Source organism: Salvelinus alpinus, chromosome 11 (genome assembly GCF_045679555.1).
Source record: "Salvelinus alpinus chromosome 11, SLU_Salpinus.1, whole genome shotgun sequence".
NCBI lineage: Eukaryota > Metazoa > Chordata > Actinopteri > Salmoniformes > Salmonidae > Salvelinus > Salvelinus alpinus.
This window is the reverse complement of record NC_092096.1, coordinates 57,643,140-57,669,658: the sequence shown is the minus strand read 5'-3', so window position 1 is coordinate 57,669,658 and position 26,519 is coordinate 57,643,140. Positions and strand designations below refer to the sequence as shown.

Genomic DNA, 26,519 nt, shown 5'->3' with positions numbered 1-26,519 from the left:
TTCTTTATAAGCTGGAACTCAAATTTACCAAAATGTGTTAACCCACACAATCATACAAGTATAGTTTCTAAGTTGTCCTCACCTTTTTATATAATGAATGAACCACATTATATATAAAAGTAAAAAATATGAAACAACATGTAATAATGTGGGCTGCTACATAATGGGTAAAAGTGAGTAAAGAACAGTTAACAGTCTTGACTGACATTGGTGTTCAATGTCTTTTTTGTTGTTGTTAACATCATACTTTGCTGCCTTTATATGCTAAATTAAGATGCAATTTGTGACTGAACCTGGCAATTGATTTAATTATAATACCTTCCACTTTAATTCACAATTGTAGATTTTCATGCGAGTGTCTTTTTCATGTTCAGGTAAATGAAATGTGCAAATTATTTTCCTTTGCCACAGTCTGTGTGTGTGTCTGTGAGAGTTTGTGTGTGCAAGCATGTGGGCAATGCGTGAGTGAGTGTGAGAGAGAGTGCGTGTGTGTTTGTGTGTGTGTGTGTGTGTGTGTGTGTGTGTGTGTGTGTGTGTGTGTGTGTGTGTGTGTGTGTGTGTGTGTGTGTGTGTGTGTGTGTGTGTGTGTGTGTGTGTGTGTGTGTGTGTGTGTGTGTGTGCATGAGAGAGTGTACATGTGTGCTTGTGCGTGTGTGTGTGTGTGTGTGTGTGTGTGTGTGTGTGTGTGTGTGTGTGTGTGTGTGTGTGTGTGTGTGTGTGTGTGTGTGTGTGTGCATGAGAGAGTGTACATGCGTGCTTGTGCGTGTGTGCGCGACTTCACTCTGACAAATTGCAATATCAGGTTCCCCCATCTGAGCTTCTGCTTCAAAAGTCAGCTAAATCTAATCTCCACTCCAAACTGAGCAAATTTTAGCATCACTATCCATGTTTCCATACACAGTTTTTATGCGGGTAAAGTCATACCGTATACAAAAAAAAATCAAGACAGCTGTGATGGAAACAGGAAGTTTCTGTAGATTTTATAAATGCCAACAGATAATGGTGGGATCTTTTTGTGTCGGTAAAATTAATTATGTGAGAAATGGTGGTAGAAAGGCCTTTATGCGCAAATATTGACATAATAACCATCATATCGAAGTAATATATCTTGACGATATGGTGTGTGCTCCTCCCACTACGACAAGGGAAAGGAAAGCATGCAGTTTATTAGGCTACAGATAACCTGATGAACTTCACAAGGTGGTGAAAGTGGACAGTGATCTTGATGCTCCTTTACAAGAAATATTGAGGGTCTGATTCTGATGACATGATCAAAAAGTTTACTTATTTATTTTTATTGATGCTTTACTTTACTCTCGATTGACCCCCCAAAATATTCTTGCTTTTATCCATAATAATCTCATCAGTGGAGGCTGCTCAGGGGAGGATGGCTCATAATAATGGCTGGAACGGAGCGAATAGATTGGCATCAACCACACGGAAACCAAAAATATAAACACAACATGTTTTTTATTTATTTTATTTATTTCACCTTTATTTAACTTCTCTGGGATATGTGGGACGCTTGCCAAAAGCCAGGGAAAATGCAGAGCGCCAAATTCAAATAAAATTATATAAAAATCTAACTTTCATTAAATCACACATGTAAGATACCAAATTAAAGCTACACTCGTTGTGAATCCAGCCAACATGTCAGATTTCAAAAAGGCTTTTCGGCGAAAGCATTAGATGCTCTTATCTGATGATAGCACAACAGTAAACAAAGAGAGTGTAGCATATTTCAAGCCTGCAGGCGCAACACAAAACGCAGAAATAAAATATAAATCATGCCTTACCTTTGACGAGCTTCTTTTGTTGGCACTCCAATATGTCCCATAAACATCACAAATGGTCCTTTTGTTCGATTAATTCCGTCCATATATATCCAAAATGTCCATTTGTTTGGCGCGTTTGATCCAGAAAAAAACAGCTTCCAATTTGCGCAACGTCACTACAAAAAATCTCAAAAATTACCTGTAAACTTTTACTACTATTACAACTACTTTTGTAATACAACTTTAGGTATTTTTAAACGTTAATAATCGATCAAATTGAAGACGGGTCTATCTGTTTTCAATACAGGAGGAAAACAAACTAACGCTACTTTTCTAGTCTTGCGCAACTCTCAAACAGTACACATAGCGTTACTCTGATTCAAGATGGCCGTACTTCTTCATTGCACAAAGGAATAACCTCAACCAATTTCCAAAGACTGGTGACATCCAGTGGAAGCGGTAGGACCTGCAAACAAGTCCCTTAGAAATCTAGTATCCCAATGATATCTCATTGAACAGACAGTGACCTCAAAAAAAAGAATCTGAATGGTTAGTCCTCGGGGTTTTGCCTGCTACATAAGTTCTGTTATACTCACAGACATGATTCAAACAGTTTTAGAAACGTCAGAGTGTTTTCTATCCAAATCTACTAATAATATGCATATCTTATATTCTGGGGATGAGTAGAAGGAAGTTGAAATTGGGCACGCTATTTATCCTAAAGTGAAAATGCTGCCACCTATCCCGAAGAGGTTCAGGTAGGCTAGTTGAGAAGAAGTTCTCATTTACAACTGCGACCTGGCCAAGATAAAGCAATGCAGTTCGACACATACAACAACACAGAGTTGCACATGGAATAAACAAACATACAGTCAATAATACAGTAGAAAAAGTCTATATACAGTGTGTGCAAATGAGGTAAGATAAAGGTGGTAAGGCAATAAATAGGCCATGGTGGCGAAGTAATTACAATATACCAATTAAACACTGGAGTGATAGATGTACAGAAGATGAATGTGCAAGTACAGTTGTGGCCAAAAGTTTTGAGAATGACACAAATATTCCTTTTCACAAAGTCTGCTGCCTCAGTTTGTATGATGGCAATTTGCATATACTCCAGAATGTAATGAAGAGTGATCCGATGAATTGCAATTCATTGCAAAGTCCCTCTTTGCCATGCAAATGAACTGAATCCCACAAAAAACATGTCCACTGCATTTCAGCCCTGCCACAAAAGGACCAGCTGACATCATGTCAGTGATTCTCTCGTTAACAAAGGTGTGAGTGTTGATGAGGACAAGGCTGGAGATCACTCTGTCATGCTGATTGAGTTCGAATAGCAGACTGGAAGCTTCAAAAGGAGGGTGGTGCTTGGAATCATTGTTCTTCCTCTGTCAAATATGGTTACCTGCAAGGAAACACGTGCCGTCATCATTGCTTTGCACAAAAAGGGCTTCATAGACAAGGATATTGCAGCCAGTAAGATTGCACCTAAATCAACCATTTATCGGATCATCAAGAACTTCAAGGAGAGCGGTTCAATTGTTGTGAAGAAGGCTTCAGGGCGCCCAAGAAAGTCCAGCAAGCGCCAGGACCGTCTCCTAAATTTGATTCAGCTGCGGGATCGGGGCACCACCAGTACAGAGCTTGCTCAGGAATGGCAGCAGGCAGGTGTGAGTGCATCTGCACACACAGTGAGGCAAAGACTTTTGGAGGATGGCCTGGTGTCAAGAAGGGCAGCAAAGAAGCCACTTCTCTCCAGGAAAAACATCAGGGACAGACTGATATTCTGCAAAAGGTACAGGGATTGGACTGCTGAGGACTGGGGTAAAGTCATTTTCTCTGATGAATCCCCTTTCTGATTGTTTGGGGCATCCGGAAAAAAGCTTGTTCGGAGAAGACAAGGTGAGCGCTACCATCAGTCCTGTGTCATGCCAACAGTAAAGCATCCTGAGACCATTCATGTGTGGTGTCGCTTCTCAGCCAAGGAAGTGGGCTCACTCACAATTTTGCCTAAAAACACAGCCATGAATAAAGAATAGTATCAACACATCCTCCGAGTGCAACTTCTCCCAACCATCCAGCAACAATTTGGTGACAAATAATGCCTTTTCCAGCAAGATGGAGCACCTTGCCATAAGGCAAAAGTGATAGCTAAGTGGCTCGGGGAACAAAACATCGACATTTTGGGTTCATGGCCAGGAAACTCCGGAGACCTTAATCCCATTGAGAAATTGTGGTCAATCCTCAAGAGGCGGGTGGACGAACAAAAACCCACAAATTCTGACAAACTCCAAGCATTGATTATGCAAGAATTGGCTGCCATCAGTCAGGATGTGGCCCAGAAGTTAACCTCTCTAGGGTATGTGGGACGGTAGCGACCCACCTCTTCAACAGCCAGTGAAACTGCAGGGCGCCAAATTCAAAACAACAGAAATCCCATAATTAAAATTCCTCAAACTTACATGTATTTTACACCATTTTAAAGATACACTTGTTGTAAATCCAGCCACAGTGTCCGATTTCAAAAAGGCTTTACGACGAAAGCAAACCAAACGATTATGTTAGGTGAGTGCCTATTCACAGAATAACACAGCCATTTTTCCAGCCAAAGAGAGGATTCACAAAAAGCAGAAATATAGATCAAATTAATCACTAACCTTTGATGATCTTCATCAGATGACACTCATAGGACTTCATGTTACACAAGACATGTATGTTTTGTTCGGTAAAGTTCATATTTATATCCAAAAATCTGAGTTTACATTGGCGCCTTACGTTCAAAAGTTTCAAAACATCCTTTGATTTTGCAAAGTGCCACATCAATTTACAGGAATACTCATAATAAACATTGCTAAAAGATACAACTGTTATGCATGGAATTTTAGATGCACTTCTCCTTAATGCAACCGCTGTGTCAGATATCAAAAAAGCTTTACGAAAAAAGCAACCCATGCAATAATCTGAGTCGGCGCTCAGAGCACAATCAAGACACAAATAGAGCCGTCATATTATGCAGTCAACAGAAGTCAGAAGTAACATTATAAACTAGAGGTCGACCGATTAATCGGAATGGCCGATTAATTAGAGCTGATTTCAAGTTTTCATAACAATCGGAAATCGGTAATTTTGGACGCTGATTTCGCTGATTTTTTTCTTTTTTCTTTTTTTTTTACACCTTTATTTAACTAGGCAAGTCAGTTAATTAAGAACACATTCTTATTTTCAATGACGGCCTTGGAACGGTGGGTTAACTGCCTTGTTCAGGGGCAGAACGACAGATTTTTACCTTGTCAGCTCAGGGATTCAATCTTGCAACCTTACGGTTAAATAGTCCAATGCTTTAACCACCTGCCTCACGAGGAGCCCGCCTGTTACGCAAATGCAGTAAAAAGCCAAGGTAAGTTGCTAGCTAGCATTAAACTTATCTTATAAAAAACAATCAATCAATCATAATTACTAGTTAACTACACATGGTTGATGATATTACTAGTTTATCTAGCACGTCCTGCGTTGTATATAATCGATGCAGTGCGCATTCGCGAAAAAGGACTGTCGTTGCTCCAACGTGTACCTAACCATAAACATCAATGCCTTTCTTAAAATCAATACACAGAAGTATACATTTTTAAACCTGCATATTTAGCTAAAAGATATCCAGGTTAGCAGGCAATATTAACCAGGTGAAATTGTGTCACTTCTCTTGCGTTCATTGCAACCAGAGTCAGAGTATATGCAACAGTTTGGGCCGCCTGGCTCATTGCGAACTAATTTGCCAGAATTTTACGTAATTATGACGTAACATTGAAGGTTGTGCAATGTAACAGGATTATTTAGACTAATGGATGCCACCCGTTAGATAAAATACGGAACGGTTCCGTATTTCACTGAAAGAGTAAACAGAATAAAGTTTCCGGATTCGACCATATTAATGACCTAAGGCTCGCATTTCTGTGTGTTATTATGTTATAATTAAGTCTATGATTTGATAGAGCAGTCTGACTGAGCGATGGTAGGCACCAGCAGGCTCGTAAGCATTCATTCAAACAGCACTTTCGTGTGTTTTGCCAGCAGCTCTTCGCAATGCTTCAAGCATTGCGCTGTTTATGACTTCAAGCCTATCAACTCCCGAAATTAGGCTGCTGTAACCGATGTGAAATGGCTAGCTAGTTAGCGGGGTGCGTGCTAATAGCATTTCAAACGTCACTCGCTCTGAGACTTGGAGTAGTTGTTCCCCTTGCTCTGCATGGGGAACACTGCTTCGAGGGTGGCTGTTGTCAATGTGTTCCTGGTTCGAGCCCAGGTAGCGGCAAGGAGAGGGATGGAAGCTATACTGTTACACTGGCAATACTAAAGTGCCTATAAGAACATCCAATAGTCAAAGGTATATGAAATACAAATCGTATAGAGAGAAATAGTCCTATAATAACTAACCTAAAACTTCTTACCTGGTAATATTGAAGACTCATGTTAAAAGGAACCACCAGCTTTCATATGTTCTCATGATCTGAGCAAGGAACTTAAACGTTAGCTTTCTTACATGGCACATATTGCACTTTTACTTTCTTCTCCAACACTTTGTTTTTGCATTATTTAAACCAAATTGAACATGTTTCATAATTTATTTGAGGCTAAATTGATTTTATTGATGTATTATATTAAGTTAAAATAAGTGTTCATTCAGTATTCTTGTAATTGTCATTATTACAAATAAATTAAAAAAATCGTCCGATTAATTGCTATCGGCTTTTTTGGGTCCTCCAATAATTGTTATCGGTATCGCCGTTGAAAAATCATAATCGGTCGACCTCTATTATAAACATTCACTTACCTTTGATGATCTTCATCAGAATGCACTCCCAGGAATCCCAGTTCCACAATAAATGTTTGTTTAGTTCGATAATGTACATCATTTATGTCCAAATTCCTCCTTGTTGTTTTAGCGTTCAGTACACTTTCAAAACTCACGACGCGCGGGCAGGTCCAGCGGAAAGTACGGACGAAAAGTTCAAAAAGTTATATTACAGTCCGTAAAAACATGACAAACGAAGTATTGAATCAATCTTCAGGATGTTTTTAACATAATTCTTCAATAATGTTCCAACCGGAGTATTCCGTTGTCTTCAGAAGTGCGATGGAACAGAGCTCGCTCTCACGTGAACGCGCATGGTCAGGGCATGTTCAGGTCATGATAGACCTTACTCATTCCTCTCTCCTTCGGCCCCACTTCACAGTAGAGGCATCAGACAAGGTTCTAACGACTGTTGACATCTAGTGGAAGCCTTAGGAAGTGCAACATTACCAATATCCCACTGTATCTTCAATAGGAGCTGAGTTGAAAGTCGACCAACCTCAGATTTCCCACTTTCTGGTTGGATTTTTTCTCAGGTTTTTGCCTGCCATATGAGTTCTGTTACACTCACAGACATCATTCAAGCAGTTTTAGAAACTTCAGAGTGTTTTCTATCAAAATCTACTAATAATATGCCTATTCTAGCTTTTATGGCTTTGTAGCAGGCCGTTTACTCTGGGCATGCTTTTCATCCTTGTTGTTCCAAGATGGCGTAGCAGTGTAGGCGTGTTTTGTTTCGTCCTCTCGTTTACGTTTGTATTTTTCGTATTTTTTGTATGTATTTAAAAAAAAAAATCTATCTCTTTTCGATTTTTAATTCGATTATACCTTCCGGTAACCTACCTCACCCAATGTGATACGGAATCGCTATTATTTTTTAACTTTGGAACACATTCAAGAACCTCCAGTAGCTAATCAGCTACAAACTATTTAGTCATTTTTAGCCGCTGCTAGCAGCTTTTACCTTCTGCACAGACACCAGCCCTGTTATTAGCCTGGATATTACTCACCAATTTACCAGCATCGGACTGTCTCTCCACAACAACGCAGGATTCCTGCCGTAATCCCTGAGCCACTACTTCTGATCCTCACAGCTAGCTTGCAGCTAGCGCCACTGCCACGAAGCTAGCACCAGTTAGCAAACAAAATTCTACAACACCTCTTTCGCCATCTGGCTTGGATTCTCTGTCGACACGGCGCCCCGCCGCACCACCACGTCTGGTCTGCCGACGAATACCCCATCCGCTGTGCCCTCAACCGGCCTCCGTCTGAGCAGACCTCCTCCGTCTGAGCAGACCACCCCCGGGCTACTAACTTTAAACGCCGCGTGCTAGCGTAGTGGCGGCTTCCCTGCTCCATCTACGGCTGCCCCCTGGACACTATGATCACTTGGCTACATAGCTGATGCCTGCTGGACTGTCCAATAATTCACGGTACTCCATTCTGTTTATTTGTGTTTTATCTGTCGGCTCTGTGTTTTAACTCAGGCTCTGTGTGTAGTTAATCCGACCCTCTCTGCCTAGTCATCGCCATTTTACCTGCTGTTGCTGTGTTAGCTGACTAGCTGCTGTTATCTCACCTGTTGTTTTAGCTAGCTCTCCCAATCAAGACCTGCAATTACTTCATGCCTTACTGTATGTCTCTCTCAAATATCAATATGCCTTGTATACTGTTGTTCAGGCTAGTTATCATTGTTTTGGTTTGCAATGGAGCCCATAGTTCCACTCCCCGTACCTCTGATACCTCCTTTGTCCCACCTCCCACACATGCGGTGACCTCACCCATTGTGACCAGCATGTCCAGAGATACAACCTCTCTTATCATCACCCAGTGCCTGGGCTTGCCTCCGCTGTACCCGTGCCCCACCATACCCCTGTCTGCACATTATGCCCAGAATCTATTCTACCACGCCCATAAATCTGCTCCTTTTATTCCTTGTCCCCAAATGCTCTAGGGGACCAGTTTTGATAGCCTTTAGCCGCACCCTCATCCTACTACTCCTCTGTTCCTCGGGTGATGTGGAGGTAAACCCAGGCCCTGCATGTCCCCAGGCACCCTCATTTGTTGACTTCTGTGATCGAAAAAGCCTTGGTCTCATGCATGTCAACATAAGAAGCCTCCTCCCTAAGTTTGTCTTACTCACCGCTTTAGCACACTCTGCCAACCCTGATGTCCTTGCCGTGTCTGAATCCTGGCTTAGGAAGGCCACCAAAAATTCTGAGATTTCCAAACCCAACTATAACACTTTCCGTCAAGATAGAACTGCCAAAGGGGGAGGAGTTGCAATCTACTGCAGAGATAGCCTGCAAAGTTCTGTCATACTTTCCAGGTCTATGCCCAAACAGTTCGAACTTCTAATTTTAAAAATTAATCTCTGCAGAAATAAGTCTCTCACTGTTGCCGCCTGCTACCGACCCCCCTCAGCTCCCAGCTGTGCCCTGGACACCATCTGTGAATTGATCGCCCCCCATCTAGCTTCAGAGTTTGTTCTGTTAGGTGACCTAAACTGGGATATGCTTAACACCCCGGCAGTCCTACAATCTAAGCTAGATGCCCTCAATCTCACACAAATCATCAAGGAACCCACCAGGTACAACCCTAAATCCGTAAACATGGGCACCCTAATAGACATTATCCTGACCAACTTGCCCTCCAAATACACCTCTGCTGTCTTCAATCAAGATCTCAGCGATCACTGCCTCATTGCCTGTATCCGCTACGGGTCCGCGGTCAAACGACCACCCCTCATCACTGTCAAACGCTCCCTAAAACACTTCTGCGAGCAGGCCTTTCTAATCGACCTGGCCCGGGTACCGTGGAAGGATATTGACCTCATCCCGTCAGTTGAGGATGCCTGGTCATTCTTTAAAAGTTACTTCCTCACCATCTTAGACAAGCATGCTCCGTTCAAAAAATGCAGAACTAAGAACAGATATAGCCCTTGGTTCACTCCAGACCTGACTGCCCTCGACCAGCATAAAAACATCCTGTGGCGAACTGCAATAGCATCGAAGAGTCCCCGCGATATGCAACTGTTCAGGGAAGTCAGGAACCAATACACGCAGTCAGTCAGGAACGCAAAGGCCAGCTTTTTCAAGCAGAAATTTGCATCCTGTAGCTCTAACTCCAAAAGGTTCTGGGATACTGTAAAGTCCATGGAGAACAAGAGCACCTCCTCCCAGCTGCCCACTGCACTGAGGCTAGGTAACACGGTCACCACCGATAAATCCGTGATAATCGAAAACTTCAACAAGCATTTCTCAAAGGCTGGCCATGCCTTCCTCCTGGCGACTCCAACCTTGGCCAACAGCTCCGCCCCCCCTGCTGCTACTCGCCCAAGCCTCCCCAGCTTCTCCTTTACCCAAATCCAGATAGCAGATGTTCTGAAAGAGCTGGAAAACCTGTACTCATACAAATCAGCTGGGCTTGACAATCTGGACCCCCTATTTCTGAAACTGTCCGCCGCCATTGTCGCACCCCCTATTACCAGCCTGTTCAACCTCTCCTTCGTATCATCTGAGATCCCCAAGGATTGGAAAGCTGCCGCGGTCATCCCCCTCTTCAAAGGGGGAGACACCCTGGACCCAAACTGTTACAGACCTATATCCATCCTGCCCTGCCTATCTAAGGTCTTCGAAAGCCAAGTCAACAAACAGATCACTGACCATCTCGAATCCCACCGTACCTCCTCCGCTGTGCCATCCGGTTTCCGAGCCGGGCACGGGTGCACCTCAGCCACGCTCAAGGTACTAAACGATATCATAACCGGCATCGATAAAAGACAGTACTGTGCAGCCGTCTTCATCGACCTGGCCAAGGCTTTCGACTCTGTCAATCACCATATTCTTATCGGCAGACTCAGTAGCCTCGGTTTTTCTAATGACTGCCTTGCCTGGTTCACCAACTACTTTGCAGACAGAGTTCAGTGTGTCAAATCGGAGGGCATGTTGTCCGGTCCTCTGGCAGTCTCTATGGGGGTACCACAGGGTTCAATTCTCGGGCCGACTCTTTTCTCTGTATATATCAATGATGTTGCTCTTGCTGCGGGCGATTCCCTGATCCACCTCTACGCAGACGACACCATTCTGTATACTTCTGGCCCTTCCTTGGACACTGTGCTATCTAACCTCCAAACGAGCTTCAATGCCATACAACACTCCTTCCGTGGCCTCCAACTGCTCTTAAACGCTAGTAAAACCAAATGCATGCTTTTCAACCGTTCGCTGCCTGCACCCGCACGCCCGACTAGCATCACCACCCTGGACGGTTCCGACCTAGAATATGTGGACATCTATAAGTACCTAGGTGTCTGGCTAGACTGCAAACTCTCCTTCCAGACTCATATCAAACATCTCCAATCCAAAATCAAATCTAGAGTCGGCTTTCTATTTCGCAACAAAGCCTCCTTCACTCACTTACCCTAGTAAAACTGACTATCCTACCGATCCTCGACTTCGGCGATGTCATCTACAAAATAGCTTCCAATACTCTACTCAGCAAACTTGATGCAGTTTATCACAGTGCCATCCGTTTTGTTACTAAAGCACCTTATACGACCCACCACTGCGACCTGTATGCCCTAGTCGGCTGGCCCTCGCTACATGTTCGTCGTCAGACCCACTGGCTCCAGGTCATCTACAAGGCTATGCTAGGTAAAGTGCCGCCTTATCTCAGTTCACTGGTCACGATGGCTACACCCACCCGTAGCACGCGCTCCAGCAGGTGTATCTCACTGATCATCCCTAAAGCCAAAACCTCATTTGGCCGCCTTTCCTTCCAGTTCTCTGCTGCCTGCAACAGGAACGAATTGCAAAAATCTCTGAAGTTGGAGACTTTTATCTCCCTCAACAACTTTAAACATCTGCTATCTGAGCAGCTAACCGATCGCTGCAGCTGTACATAGTCCATCGGTATATAGCCCACCCAATTTACCTACCTCACCCCCATACTGTTTTTATTTATTTACTTTTCTGCTCTTTTGCACACCAGTATCTCTACTTGCACATGATCATCTGATGATTTATCACTCCAGTGTTAATCTGCTAAATTGTAATTATTTGATTTATTGCCTACCTCCTCATGCCTTTTGCACACATTGTATATAGATTCTCTTTTTTTCTACCATGTTATTGACTTGTTTATTGTTTACTCCATGTGTAACTCTGTGTTGTTGTCTGTTCACACTGCTATGCTTTATCTTGGCCAGGTCGCAGTTGCAAATGAGAACTTGTTCTATTTTACCTGGTTAAATAAAGGTTAAATAAAAAAATTAAAAATCTGGACGTGAAAATACTGCCCCCTACCCCAAAGAAGTTAATTGACAGCATGCCAGGGCGGATTGCAGAGGTCTTGAAAAAAAAGGGTCAACACTGCAAATATTGACTCTTTCCACCAACTTCATGTTATTGTCAATAAAAGCCTTTGACACTAATGAAATGCTTGTAATTATACTTCAGTATTCCATAGTAACATCTGACAAAAATATCTAAAGACACTGAAGCAGCAAACTTTGTGGAAATTAATATTTGTGTCATTCTCAAAACTTTTGGCCATGACTGTAGAGATGCTGGGCTGCAAAGGAGCAAGATACATAAATAAATACCGTATGGGGATGAGGAAGTTGGATGGGCTATTTACAGATGGGCTAACATGTTGGTCCCATGTTTTTTCCATACACACAAAAAGCTTATATCTCTAAAATGTTGTGTGCAAATTTGTTTACGTACCTGTTAGTGAGCATTTCTTATTTGCCAAGAAAATCCATCCACCTGACAGGTGTGGGATATCAAGAAGCTGATTAAACAGCATGATCATTACACAGATACACCTTGTGCTTGGGACAATAAAAGGCCACTCTAAAATGTGCAGTTTTGTCATAGAACACAATGCCACAGATGTTTCAAGTTTTGAGGGGGTGTGCAATTGGCATTCTGACTGCAGGAATGTCCACCAGAGCTGTTGCCAGAGAATTGAATATTAATTTCTCTCTTTTCGAGAATTTGGCAGTACATCCGACCGGCCTCACAACCGCAGACCATTTGTATGGCATCGTGTGGGTGAGCGATTTGCTGATGTCAATGTGAATGTGAGTGCCCCATGGTGGTGGTGGGGTTATGGTGTGGGCAGGCATAAGCTACGGACAACGAACACAATTGCATTTTTTTCGATGGCATTTTGAATGCACAGAGATGCCGTGAAGAGATCCTAAGGCCCATTGTTATCCGTTCATCCGCTGCCATCACCTCATGTTTTAGTATGATAATGCACGGACCCCTTTCTCAAGGATCTGTAAACAATTCCTGGTATCTGAAAATTCTATGGCCTGCATACTCACCAGAAATGTCAGCCATTGAGCATGTTTGTGATGCTCTGGATTGACGTCTACGCAGCGTATTCCAGTTCCCGCTTATACCCAGCTACTTCGCACAGCTATTGAAGAGTGGGACAACATTCCACAGACTACAATCGACAGCCTGATCAACTCTATGCCAAGGAGATATGTCGCGCTGCATGAGGCAAATGGTGGTCACACCAGATACTGACTAATTTTCTGATCCATGCCCCTACCTTTTTTATATATATCTGTGAACATATTTGTATTCCCAGTCATGTGAAATCCCTAGATTAGGGCCTAATGAATTTCTTTCAATTGGATGATTTCCTTATATGAATTGTAACTCAGTAAAATCTTTGAAATTGTTGCATGTTGCATTGATATTTTTGTTCAGTATATTTGATACCATTGCATTTATTCCGCTCCAGCCTTTACCACGAGCCTGTCCTCCACCAACCTCCTGTCTACCTGCACTTTACCTGCCTACCTGCACTTTACCTGCGAGCTGTTGGCTAGAGCATACATGCCAAGACCAGAATAGGGGAATTTGCTGTTTAATGCAAAAGTTTTTGAGACAAAACTATCGGGAGAGTGGAAAATGCGATGGAAACACATTGAACTTTAGATTTTTATTCGGTACATAAAAACTTAGCAAAAAAGTACATTTTATGTGCACTACGTCGTCGCGCACTGGTTTCTATCCGCAACAAGTCCATTTGGTGGAAACACATCACTGGTGGGAAGATCTGTCACCAATTGGATGGAAACCTAGTTTTTCATACGCTCATGTCCTTTGAACATTCATCTTCTTTCCACTCTCTCTGGTTTCTCAGACACAGCTTAATGTTGGCTGTCTTCTTTTTTACATAATGAGACAAACTCATTTGCATAGCGATTTCATTATCGTCATTGCCGTCGTTCATCATCGGTTTGTTTTTTGTTTGTCTGTTTGCTGGCAACCTCCCCATCAAACAGTCATCTTTTTGTTGTGACTTGTTTTCCCATATATTTATCGGTATTGTTCTGGCAAATCATATTCCTAAGGGGCTCTGGCAATATAATAATGGAATGCATGCCGGTCGCTGCCAATCTGGCAAGTGACCTACCGCGCACTTCCTTGTCAAGGGCATTTGCCTAGTGTATTAGAAAGCCTGCTGTGTAGTGTAGCTCTCCGGGTCAATTGAGACATTGCTGATGGGGGACAATGACAGCCCAGCTATCACTCCTGGGGATGTAAAAGCAGATAAGAGCCCTGTAGGTGGCCACGAGCCGGGGCTGATGCATCACTTATCCTACCAGTTAACTGTCACTGTTGAATCACCTGGAAAAAATGGGCTGTGACATGCTGGGATGTTGGTGGTTTCCACAGGTTCCTCTGTTCCTCTGTTCTGTTCTGATAAACTGGATGAACAGAGGAGCCAAAATGGCTGCCGTAGATAAGAACACTCAAGACCACGCCCCAGTTCACCGCGGCAGGTTGTAGAGCGATATCTGACAGCTCCATCTTTCTCCGTCGTCTCTATTTCCACACCTTCATTCTATCTCGTCCACCCTGCGCTGCGACGATAGCCAAAACGGGAACAGCAAAGTTGAAGTTCTCTTCATTCTCCGTTGTATTTCTCCACTGAAGGTCAAAGTTAATACACCTAGCTCCCCGCTATGGGAAGATGTCTAGTAGTCTAGAGGGAAGGAGTAAAAATAGCCAAAACTGGAGGGAAAAGGAAAGCATGGCTGCAGCAGCACATATATTACTTTACGTCCCAGTTTTATCTGGAGACTGAGCGAGGGAGCATGGGAGTTTTCTCAGCTCCCTGTGGATCGCATCTATCGCAGTCTACCTTGTATGCATGAGACAGTGTTTGAGTCAATAGCCCAGCCGTTAGCCACTCAGACAAGCCGGTTGGGCACCTAAATGGATCTGGCCTGGTTGGGGGCCTGAGTGATTCAGGAGGGGGGCAGTCGATGGGGCTGTATTAGTTCTGCCGTGTCATGACCCTCTGTACTGTGTTTTGGAATTGCTATGCTGGGCATTATGTCTGGAACTTGTCTACTCTCCCAGGGAATTGCCGTTTAATTGCACTGTGTGTGCGGGTGGAGTGGGTGGTTGGGGGGGAAGGGGGTATTAAATACATAAATATTTGTATTCCTAACAGCATGTACTTCTGTCTACCTCTTTTTGAGAATAATATAGTGTGTTGTGTATACAATGTTACATTCTATTTTGGATGTGCATAACTGATTATGAAGTTTCCCTTTAACGTTAACACATCTAGTTTGAGAAATTGGCTAATGGTCACCCTCCCCAAAACTCTTTCAGACATATATATATATTCCTTTTTGTAAGTCCCTCCGGTCAAGATGAAGGCGATGCTAGGGGAATATGAACACTAAAGCAATGTGGGTCAGACTAGAGCCTTGGAGATTTTTTCACTTCAGAACCCATTTGGAGATGATTTATGGGCATATAGCACAAACTTTGAAGAAAATTGTCACGCGTTTCATCATCGCCTAAGAGCTTCTTAGATCTCCTTGATGAACACCCAGTCGAGAGAAGATCTGTTATTTCACGTATTGATCTCGAATTAGGTCTCTATTCCTTCACATTCTTCTTGATGACAAATGGGCCCCGGCTGTACAAGGTCATTGGTTTGCTTTTATTATTTCAGTTTTTCCAAATCACTTATGTTTCTAACTTTAGGCTCTTTTAGCCTTATGCCAGCTTCTTGCCAGCTCCTTTGCTTGATTCCAGCTTTAAATTCTAAGACTTTACTCAAGGGGTTGTAGTTTGACTATGATTAATAACTTTGTCAAATGTAGTTGAGTGGGAGTGCGTCCAGTACGTGTTGATATGACCAGATATATTCAAATTGAGCTTCTTAGCGTTGACAATAAAAGGTAGCTAAGTAATACATTATATGGATGGCCAGGATCTCATGCTTGACGTTTTGTTGGCCAGCGTGACCTTAAGTCCTTGAGGAAAACGTGTAAAAGTTGAAAAAGGCAAAGATGAATTGGCAGACCTATTGCTGGACATTTGAGAGTTAGCGTTGACACCATGATCAATTAGGTATTTTCGTTATGCATACTTCCTATGCATACTTCCCTGCAGGGAATTTAGGCCAGTGCTCGGACAGCCCAACTACTCACAGGCAGAAATGCTCAATTTACTGCTACATGTGGACTACCATTGACATTCCAACTCTAACCTTTGATCTGTAGCTTAAGTTTGGCCATTAGCAGAGAAAATATTTACTTGAAGTTGAGCTACATCATTACTGCTGTATACCCAAAGTCATACATGAAGACCAAAATAAACTTTATTTTAATGATGACGGTAGTGAGTTATTTACCCCCAATGACCAAAGGCCCCAATTAAATCCATAACAGATAAAGGAAACTTTACTTCTAAATGAATTGTGAATGTTTGCACTATATCGAATGTGTTAACTCAGAGTTAGCTGCAAACACTCTGTGTGGACAACGTCATTGGATAATGCCTCTGAACCACACCTGTGGTTGAAAAATATAGCAGAAACGTGTTTGAACTGTAACGCGGTTTACCTTTATCTACAGTTGATTGAATTGCGGGCAAAGTTAGGCCTTTTCATGACGCCATTCCTCAAACTAAAGTAACAAATTGCAGAGCAAGTGCAAATCCCCATGATGAAATCTGACAACATAAGGTGTCATCCGTGATTCTCATCTGCCGCTCCACATTGCACTGTGTTAAGCAACGCATACCACTTTTCGCCCTGGGTCTACCGAAGGAGGAAATGGTGAATTTATGGTTTTCACAACGTACGCTAGCGTCTTTGAAGACTACCCTGAGACCCAACAGATGCATTTTGCATAAGCTGGCTTTAGAATGGCATGTAAATACAGAAGTGGCTATATCTACTGTATATATCTCTTTCTTTCTTTCTTTTTCTCTTTTTCTCTTTCGCACTCTTCATCTCTATCATTCACTCTCCCCCATATCTCTCTCTCTCTCTTATTCCATCTCTCTCCCCCATCTCTCTCTCTCTCTCTCCCTCCATCTCTCTCTCTCTCCTCCCATCTTTCTCTCTCTCTCTCTCTCTCTCTCTCTCTCTCTCTCTTATTCCATCTCTCTCTCTCTCTCTCTCTCTCTCTTATTCTCTCTCTCTCTCTCTCTCTCCCCCATCTCTCTCTCTCTCTCTCCCCCCATCTCTCTCTCTCTCCTCCCATCTTTCTCTCTCTCTCTCTCTCTCTCTCTCTCTCTCTCTCTCTCTCTCTCTCTCTCTCTCTCTCTCTCTCTCTCTCTCTCTCTCTCTCTCTCTCTCTCTCTCTCTCTCTCTCTCTCTCTCTTATTCCATCTCTCTCTCTCTCTCTCTCTCCTCTCCATCTCTCTCTCTCTCCTCCCATCTTTCTCTCTCTCTCTCTCTCTCTTATTCCATCTCTCTCTCTCTTATTCCCTCTCTCTCTCTCTCTCATTCCCTCAATCTTCGGTAATGAAAGCAATGTGGAGAACCGACGCTGGCGGTGTTGTAGAATCAGTGCAGACTGGCTATCTTTCATTCTGTCTTCATTTAATTAATTAGGGCTTGTGTGTTTTAAAAGGCACCATCGTTCAGCAATACAGCTACAGGGAGAAGGGATTTCAGGAGGGGTGGCTTAATCAGGAAGGGAGGAAAAAGGAAATGTCCGCAACTCTGGTATGCTCCCATGGTGATTTAACCACACCAACAAAAAAGACAACGTTTCGATCCGAGTTGGATCTTCGTCAGGTCATATACCACTGTGAAACACCTATTTAAATCAACTCTAGAGGGCTTGTACATCCGGTCAATTCAATACATCCATTACATTAAATACATTAACATCACAATAAGTATTACACAGTAGACATATGGAAATACATGAATACATTTAGGATTGTATCTACTTTTTTCTTTGATATGTTCATCTGTCCTGCACCTAATTAATTGGATTTGCATATATTTCTGTAATTTGTATTTAAATCAGGAAGGGCCCTAACCTGGGTAATGAAAAGCCAATAAGATTGTGTGTGTGTGTGTGTGTGTGTGTGTGTGTGTGTGTGTGTGTGTGTGTGTGTGTGTGTGTGTGTAAGTCCATTCCTGTGAATGTGTCTGTTATAGCAAGTGGGAAGGTGTATGTCTTTCAAAGTCTCAGCGCTTGGGATGAGAATGTTTGTATCTGTATGTATGAGCAGCTGCTCCTGCCCTCACGTAACGCGGGTGAGGGAGACATCACTGAGTGAGCGTGCCCTAAATGACAAGTCAAGGCTAATTTCCATGTCATTTAGCAAGCAGTGTGCCTCCACTGATGAACGCGCACGGAGGGTGCGCTTTAATTATCTGGGGAGTGTCGAAACACTCTTAATGCCAAGAGCACTCTTTTCCCGCCACCGCAAGCTCCAAATCCGCTGCTTCCCTCAGGTCACTCGACAGACTCGTGCCTCCGCATGTGCAACACAGACAGCGGGTTCCCTGTAATGTGATGTCATGCCATAATGTGCCCTTGTGTTTTGCTGTGTTTCTTGTCTTTTATGAGTCGCTAATATGTTGTTGTTGTTTTTCTTTTTGTTTTCCCTCCTTACAGAAAATCTCGCACATCAATGACATTGTGAAGCAGGTGCTGCTGATTTTCCCGCACTTCTGTCTGGGTCGAGGGCTCATCGACATGGGCAAGAACCAGGCCATGGCCACTGTGTTTGAACGCTTCGGTGAGCATCCTCCACACCACCTTTGCGCTTAAATACCACACTATAGGGAGTAAATTGTTGGGGGGGAAAAATAAAAAAATAATGATGACAAAACTGTAAAAGTGTAAATAATGCCACACTATTTCTGAAGTGATCACAAAGGCTTCATCCTAATATATACTCTCACTGTACTGTAAACTGCTTTGGATAAAAGTGGCATTTTAATATTATATTACTAAGATTCATCAGTGATTCATCAGATTCATCAGTGATTCATCAGATTCATCAGTGATTCATCAGATTCATCAGTGATTCATCAGATTCATCAGTGATTCATCAGATTCATCAGTGCAAAGCTTTTCCCTCCTAGCAAGATGGAATAACATTTAAGTGGTAGGATGAAAGGACAAATGAAGCTGAGTAATTTAAGGAAAAGAAAGAAAGTACAGTAGAGTGTAAAGAAAGACAATGTCATGGCTTTAGCTTTGGTTTTGTCTTTCAAGATTCAGTAGAGAATAACAGGTGCAAACTCTCCACTGCTGCACATTGTTGTCTAAATATCCTTGAAAAGAAATGGAGGGAATTGGCAGATTCATTTAACTCGACAGTTGATTGTTGTAGGTGACAATACAAAAGGTGGGAGGAAGGGTCTGACTATTCTCCAGTAAGAACATTTGGTACCAAACATTTTGGGGATTAGGATTTACCAAAGGCCAATAGCTTAGCTACTTTGTTTAATTTAGTCCTCTACTTATACAATGCCTTTACAGCATCTTCATACTTTCACACATAGGGCCCATGGATGTTACCAGTACCCTTTACAGGACTAAACATATCACCTCCTCTTAAGTGTCGCTGCATTATTACCAAATAGGATAACATTTGACCAATAACGTGACCGTAGCCCTCGGCCGCCATTCTCAACGCTACATCTAGAAATCGAAAGGGGATAGGTACACTGGGGAGATTGAGAGGCAGAGAGACACATGAAAGGCGGGAGCAAAGGCTTTATCTGAGGAATAGATCTGGCAGGAAATAGCCGTTTGAGGAATCATTTGCGGTGGCGAGCGTAAAGAGGAAAGCAATCACAGCTTTAAAAAGCTAGTCTGGAGAGGGCCTATTTGCGAGACAATGAGACTGAAAACGCTTCCGTTTCTGTCTTTCATCCCTCCTGAACATAGAGGCTGTTGAGACTGAGAGAGAGATGGATAGGGAGGGAGGGAGGCAGAGAGAGGTGGGGGGGTACTGAGCTAACATATGGAATTGTTTTAAGATGGTCATACCATGTATCATTTAGCTATTTGATTTGGAAATGTAGGACCCCTTTAGGTATCCCCCCAAAAATATAGAATTGGGCCTGTACTACTATAGCCCATAGGGTCCTGTTTTAAATTACGTTCAGCTTATAAAGGCTTCATAATGACTTCATAAGCACTACATAAATGTGTTACAGAGCATCTATAACCGTATGTCATGCTTTATAAAGGGTTTATAAATGTGGCATAGGTGTGTAACATAATCACCAATGTCAACTGTGACATAACCCGCTATGTCGAATATAATATAAACATGTGCTTTATAAAGGGTGACATGTTGTGCTGAAGGATGGCATAGTCTGAAGTCATGTTACTCACATTACACCTAACCTCATTCCCAGACACTTTCGCCCAAATAGGTGGAAACACTGGTGGACCAACGCATTCAAACTTGGCCTTCATTAGTTAGGGTTAGATTTAAAATCAACGTTTAAGAAATGTATTGTGGAAATGGGCATGGTTTAGCCATAATTATGACATTTTGACTGTGTTAACTAGTGACGATGACAAATACCTTACTCCGGTCACTCCCACTAAGGCCAACTTTGAATGGTTGATATCCCAGGCGTCTGTATATGTGCTGTGTGCGCAATAGCCTGGGGACGACGTTACACCACTTACCTGGGGACGAAGAACCACTTACCTTGATGAAATCCCCCAACATAAAGAAATTAAAAGTGTCTTTCTTCTGGAACCAAGATGCATGTTCCTTAGTACAAAAACATGTACACAACAAAAACTAGCCCATACAGTGCAGTGCTGGGCCTAGTCACGTCTTTGACACGTTCACCGACTCTCTCGCTTAATGATCAGCCACAAAATGTTGGCACCACTAATAGGTTGTAAGGCCCTGGTCTCCAGCATGGGAACAGAAGAGGAATACCTGGTGCGGTAGTCTCAGGTTGGACTACTCCAAATCATCTTGCTTCAGACACACACACGCGCACACACACACACACACACACACAGTAGCTTTGCAGGTCCATCAACTATTTAAATACCTCAATCACCCTACAGAAAACTGTGACTCACGAGTGAACCTTAAATCAGCAGAACGTTAATAACCTATTTATTTAGACTTTATGTAGTATCCTGTATTACTTAGTTCATAACACATCCATAAAGACTCTGTATCGCATGATGCCGTACTTAATTTAAAGTCAGACACCTTTGGTCATTCATGACATAAAGGCTTAATGATGTAAACACAAATGTAGTAACACTTAGGAAATGATCACTAACAGCTTAAACAAATAAACATTAAAGACATGTTTAAACCATACATTTCCTTTTCTTTGTACAAATACATGAACTTTCAAAAATTCCAGCAATGCAATTACATTGAACATTACACAGGGCTGTAAATAGTGTAGCTTGACCCTGAGCTGGCGGACAAATGGTTCTTGCCTCTCTGCCTGCTGGAGGTACTGCATGTTGGTTCCAACCTTAAAAGTAACAACAAAGAAAGTTAGCAAGTCTGTTAGGAAATGCCTTTGTCACATAATCTGGATAAGGCATTTCTGTGCTGCGCCAGAAACTCTAAATGGGAAGATGGGAAACTAAATTTGATTCGTATTATTATATTCCTCTTTCATCTACAAATCTCATGATGTGACCATGAGACGTGGCTGTACTACTACAAACTCATTTAAATTACAATAAAGGTTAAGTTACTTGTTTTTCACTGTCCAGTGGCACCACAAGTGGGCATTTGATTTGCGAACTCTTCACATGATAAGCGTCTCATCAGCAACACTAAAAAAGTACTTCCAGGTCACGGAATTTCGGGAAATTCCCTAGTAATAGTAGAAAAGTGTCAATAACCTGTATTTTTTCATGATATATGAAAATATAATTGTTTAAACATTAACAATGATTCATATTTGTTCATATTTAATTGACATTTGCATTACATTTGGATTGTAAAACATGTTCCAAGATCAAGTAAATGCCCCCAATGCGAATCACTGAATATGGAACACTTATTGGCTTAGAGCAAGAACAATTCTGGGTGCCACAGTAAAAGTATTGCAGGAAATACTCAGTAGGGTCTGTGGAATGTACATATGGTGTGTTGCTGGCCTTTTACTCCAGCCATTCCAATGGCGGCAACAATGCAAATCACTTTATACGGAATACATAATCATCACGTGCGCTGACTGCGCTACAGAAAACCTGCTAACCAAACAACATTGCTTACTGAATTCAAAGGCAACTACAATCAAAAATCAAAGTTTCTTAGATTTTTCCCAGATCTCAAAAGTCATCCCCTGAAGTGGTGTAAGCATTGTTGTTATCACAGAACATCTAATTGTGAAAAAACTTGGAAAACAAGAACAAATGGGGAAATCCAAAAACTGTCATTGTCACGATCGACAAAGGGAGAGAAAGCGGACCAAGGCGCAGCGTGTAAAGAATACATCTTCTCTTTATTAAGAAGACGAACCAACGAAGCAAAACAACAAATCCAAGACCGTGAAACCAAAACCGACTAAATGCAAAACATGCAAACTTGACACAGACCTAGACACAGACTAAAACAATGACCCCACAAAAACATGATGCCTATGGCCGCCTAAAATATGGCTCCCAATCAGAAACAAATGAGAGACATCTGTCTCTGATTGAGAAACCACTCAGGCAACCATAGACATACCTAGAAACCCTCACTAAACCATAGACATACCTAGACATATTCACTCAACACAAAACCACACACACAAAACCCAACAACCCCTTAACCATAAATCACCCAAACACAAACCTCCCCCATGTCACACCCTGACCTAACAAAAATAATAAAGAAAACAAAGATAACTAAGGCCAGGGTGTGACATAACCCCCCCCCTTAAGGTGCGAACACCGGGCGCACCAACAAAGTCTAGGGGAGGATCCGGGGTGGCCTTAATATGGCGGCGGCTCGGGTGCAGGACGTGGCCACCACTCCACCATAGTCGATCTCCGCTTCGGTGTCTCTGGTAGATCCTGGCTGAATGGCGGATTCAGCCGATCCTGGCTGGCGGACCACTCTGGCTGATCATGGCTGGCGGGCGATTCTGGCTGATCATGGCTGGCGGGAGACTCTGGCTGATCATGGCCGGCGGGCGACTCTGGCTGATCAAGGCCGGCGGGCGACTCTGGCTGATCATGGCCGGCGGGCGACTCTGGCTGATCATGGCCGGCGGGCGACTCTGGCTGATCATGGCCGGCGGGCGACTCTGGCTGATCATGGCCGGCGGGCGACTCTGGCTGATCATGGCTGAGGAACTCCGGCAGGTCCGGGCTGAGGGACTCCGGCAGGTCCGGGCTGAGGGACTCCGGCAGGTCCGGGCTGAGGGACTCCGGCAGGTCCGGGCTGAGGGACTCCGGCAGATCCGGGCGTAGGGACTCCGGCAGGTCCGGGCTGAGGGACTCCGGCAGGTCCGGGCGTAGTGACTCCGGCAGGTCCGGGCGTAGTGACTCCGGCAGGTCCGGGCGTAGGGACTCCGGCAGGTCCGGGCGTAGGGACTCCGGCAGGTCCGGGCGTAGGGACTCCGGCAGGTCCGGGCGTAGGGACTCCGGCAGGTCCGGGCGTAGGGACTCCGGCAGGTCCGGGCGTAGGGACTCCGGCAGGTCCGGGCTGAGGGACTCCGGCAGGTCCGGGCTGAGGGACTCCGGCAGGTCCTGACTGTAGGACAGCTCATGACTGTAGGGCAGCTCATGACTGTAGGGCCGCTCATGACTGTAGGGCAGCTCATGACTGTAGGGCGGCTCATGACTGTAGGGCGGCTCTGACAGCTCCTGACTGGCTGGCGTCTCGGGCTGGTCATGGCTGACTGACGGCTCGGGCTGGTCATGGCTGGCTGACGACTCGGGCTGGTCATGGCGGGCTGACGGCTCGGGCTGGTCATGGCTGGCTGACGGCTCAGATGGCGCTGGGTAGACGAATGGCTCAGATGGCACTGGGTAGACGGATGGCTCAGATGGCACTGGGTAGACGGATGACTCAGATGGCACTGGGCAGACGGATGACTCAGACGGCACTGGGCAGACGGATGACTCAGACGGCACTGGGCAGACGGATGACTCAGACGGCACTGGGCAGACGGATGACTCAGACGGCACTGGGTAGACGGATGACTCAGACGGCACTGGGTAGACGGATGACTCAGACGGCACTGGGTAGACGGATGACTCAGACGGCACTGGGTAGACGGATGACTCAGACGGCACTGGGTAGACGGATGACTCAGCTGGCACTGGGTAGACGGATGACTCAGCTGGCACTGGGTAGACGGATGACTCAGATGGCGCTGGGTAGACGGGCATCTCTGACGGTGCTTGGCGGACGGGCATCTCTGACGGCTCGGGGCAGACTGGCAGCTCTGACGGCTCGGGGCAGACTGGCAGCTCTGACGGCTCGGGGCAGACTGGCAGCTCTGACGACTCGGGGCAGACTGGCAGCTCTGACGACTCGGGGCAGACTGGCAGCTCTGACGACTCGGGGCAGACTGGTAGCTCTGACGACTCGGGGCAGACTGGCATCTCTGACGACTCGGGGCAGACTGGCAGCTCTGACGACTCGGGGCAGACTGGCAGCTCTGACGACTCGGGGCAGACTGGCAGCTCTGACGACTCGGGGCAGACTGGCAGCTCTGACGACTCGGGGCAGACTGGCAGCTCTGACGACTCGGGGCAGACTGGCAGCTCTGACGACTCGGGGCAGACTGGCAGCTCTGACGACTCTGGGCAAACTGGCAGCTCTGGCCGGCTGAGACGCACTATAGGCCTAGTGCGTGGTCCCGGAACTGGAGGTACCGGGCTAGGAACACGCACCTGAAGGCTAGTGCGGGGAGATGAAACAGGGCACACTGGACCCTGGATAAGCACATTAGGCCTAGAGCGTGGTGCCGGCACTGGTGGTACCAGGCTGGAAACAAGCCTCTCAAGGCTAGTGCGGGGAGAAGGAACAGGGCATACTGGGCTCTTAAAGCGCACTATTGGCCTAGTGCGTGGTGCCGGAACTGGAGGTACCGGACTGGGAACACGCACCTGAAGGCTAGTGCGGGGAGATGAAACAGGGCATACTGGACCCTGGATAAGCACATTAGGCCTAGAGCGTGGTGCCGGAACTGGAGGTACCGAGCTGGAGCGGGAAGGTGCTACAGGAGAAGTAGGACTAGGGAGGCACACAGGAGGCCTGGTTCGTGGGACTGTCATTCCCAGACGGTTAGCACGCAACTCAGGACGAGCATGAAGAACTGACTCAGGTAACATCACCTCCCGCACACGCTCTGTCGGGTGGATGTCGTGCCTCACGCACCAACACAGCAGATCCCTCTTTTCACTCTCCTCCAAACTCCTCATTAAATCCTTAACAGTCTCTGTATCAATCCCATTGCTCACCTCCAATCTCCGAACCACTGGCTCTGGTTCCCTCCTTTCACGCTGCTTGGTCCTGAATGGTGGGGTCATTCTGTCACGATAGTCCAAGGGAGAGAAAGCGGACCAAGGCGCAGCGTGTAAAGAATACATCTTCTCTTTATTAAGAAGACGAACCAACGAAGCAAAACAACAAATCCAAGACCGTGAAACAAAAACCGACTAAATGCAAAACATGCAAACTTGACACAGACCTAGACACAGACTAAAACAATGACCCCACAAAAACATGATGCCTATGGCCGCCTAAAATATGGCTCCCAATCAGAGACAAATGAGAGACATCTGTCTCTGATTGAGAAACCACTCAGGCAACCATAGACATACCTAGAAACCCTCACTAAACCATAGACATACCTAGACATATTCACTCAACACAAAACCACACACACAAAACCCAACAACCCCTTAACCATAAATCACCCAAACACAAACCTCCCCCATGTCACACCCTGACCTAACAAAAATAATAAAGAAAACAAAGATAACTAAGGCCAGGGTGTGACAGTCATACTACAGCATAGCATTTTGGGGAAGGTTGAGGTCAGTTCCAATATTGACTCTGCACCCAAGAGGAAAAGAGGTTGGGCCATCCTACAAATGTTTTAGAATAATAAAATATTATATACAATTTAGCAGACGCTTTTATCCAAAGCGACTTACAGTCATTTGTGAATGCATTTTTATGTATGGGGGGTCCCGGCTATCAAACCCACTATCCTGGCATTGCAATTCTCTGCTAAGATGCATTATAGGGTTACAAATGCTTTTGAAGCCTCAATTTATAAGGCCTTGATTAAGCTGTGCTTATGCTACCATTTATAAAGCACAGGTTTGTCACATTTGACGTTGGTGGTTATGTCACAAAGTTATGCCACATTTATGAACCCTATATAAAGCATGACATATTGTTATAGCTGATTTGTAACACATTCATGTAGTGTTTATGAAGGCTTTATGAAGCCTTTATAAGCTGCACTTCATTTACACTAGGACCACCCATATAAACGCATTGAATAACACATTCATAAATGGCAAAAAATAAATCATAAGGATTAAAGTTTGGAAGTGTCTATCATAAGGGCTCCCGAGTGACGCAGCAGTCTAAGGCACTGCATCTCAGTGCTAGATGCATCAC

The 26,519-nt window shown here is 44.4% G+C and overlaps 1 protein-coding gene across 1 annotated transcript in view; it reads left to right on the top strand.

Annotated features, from left to right (window-relative positions):
- Window positions 1–26,519, top strand: part of LOC139534553 (phospholipid-transporting ATPase ABCA1-like) — a 292,873-nt gene that overhangs the window by 218,431 nt on the left and 47,923 nt on the right. Inside the window, exon 40 of the mRNA XM_071333760.1 lies at window positions 18,542–18,665. Coding sequence (XP_071189861.1) covers window positions 18,542–18,665 — 124 coding nt within the window. The remainder of the gene's footprint in view (window positions 1–18,541; window positions 18,666–26,519) is intronic.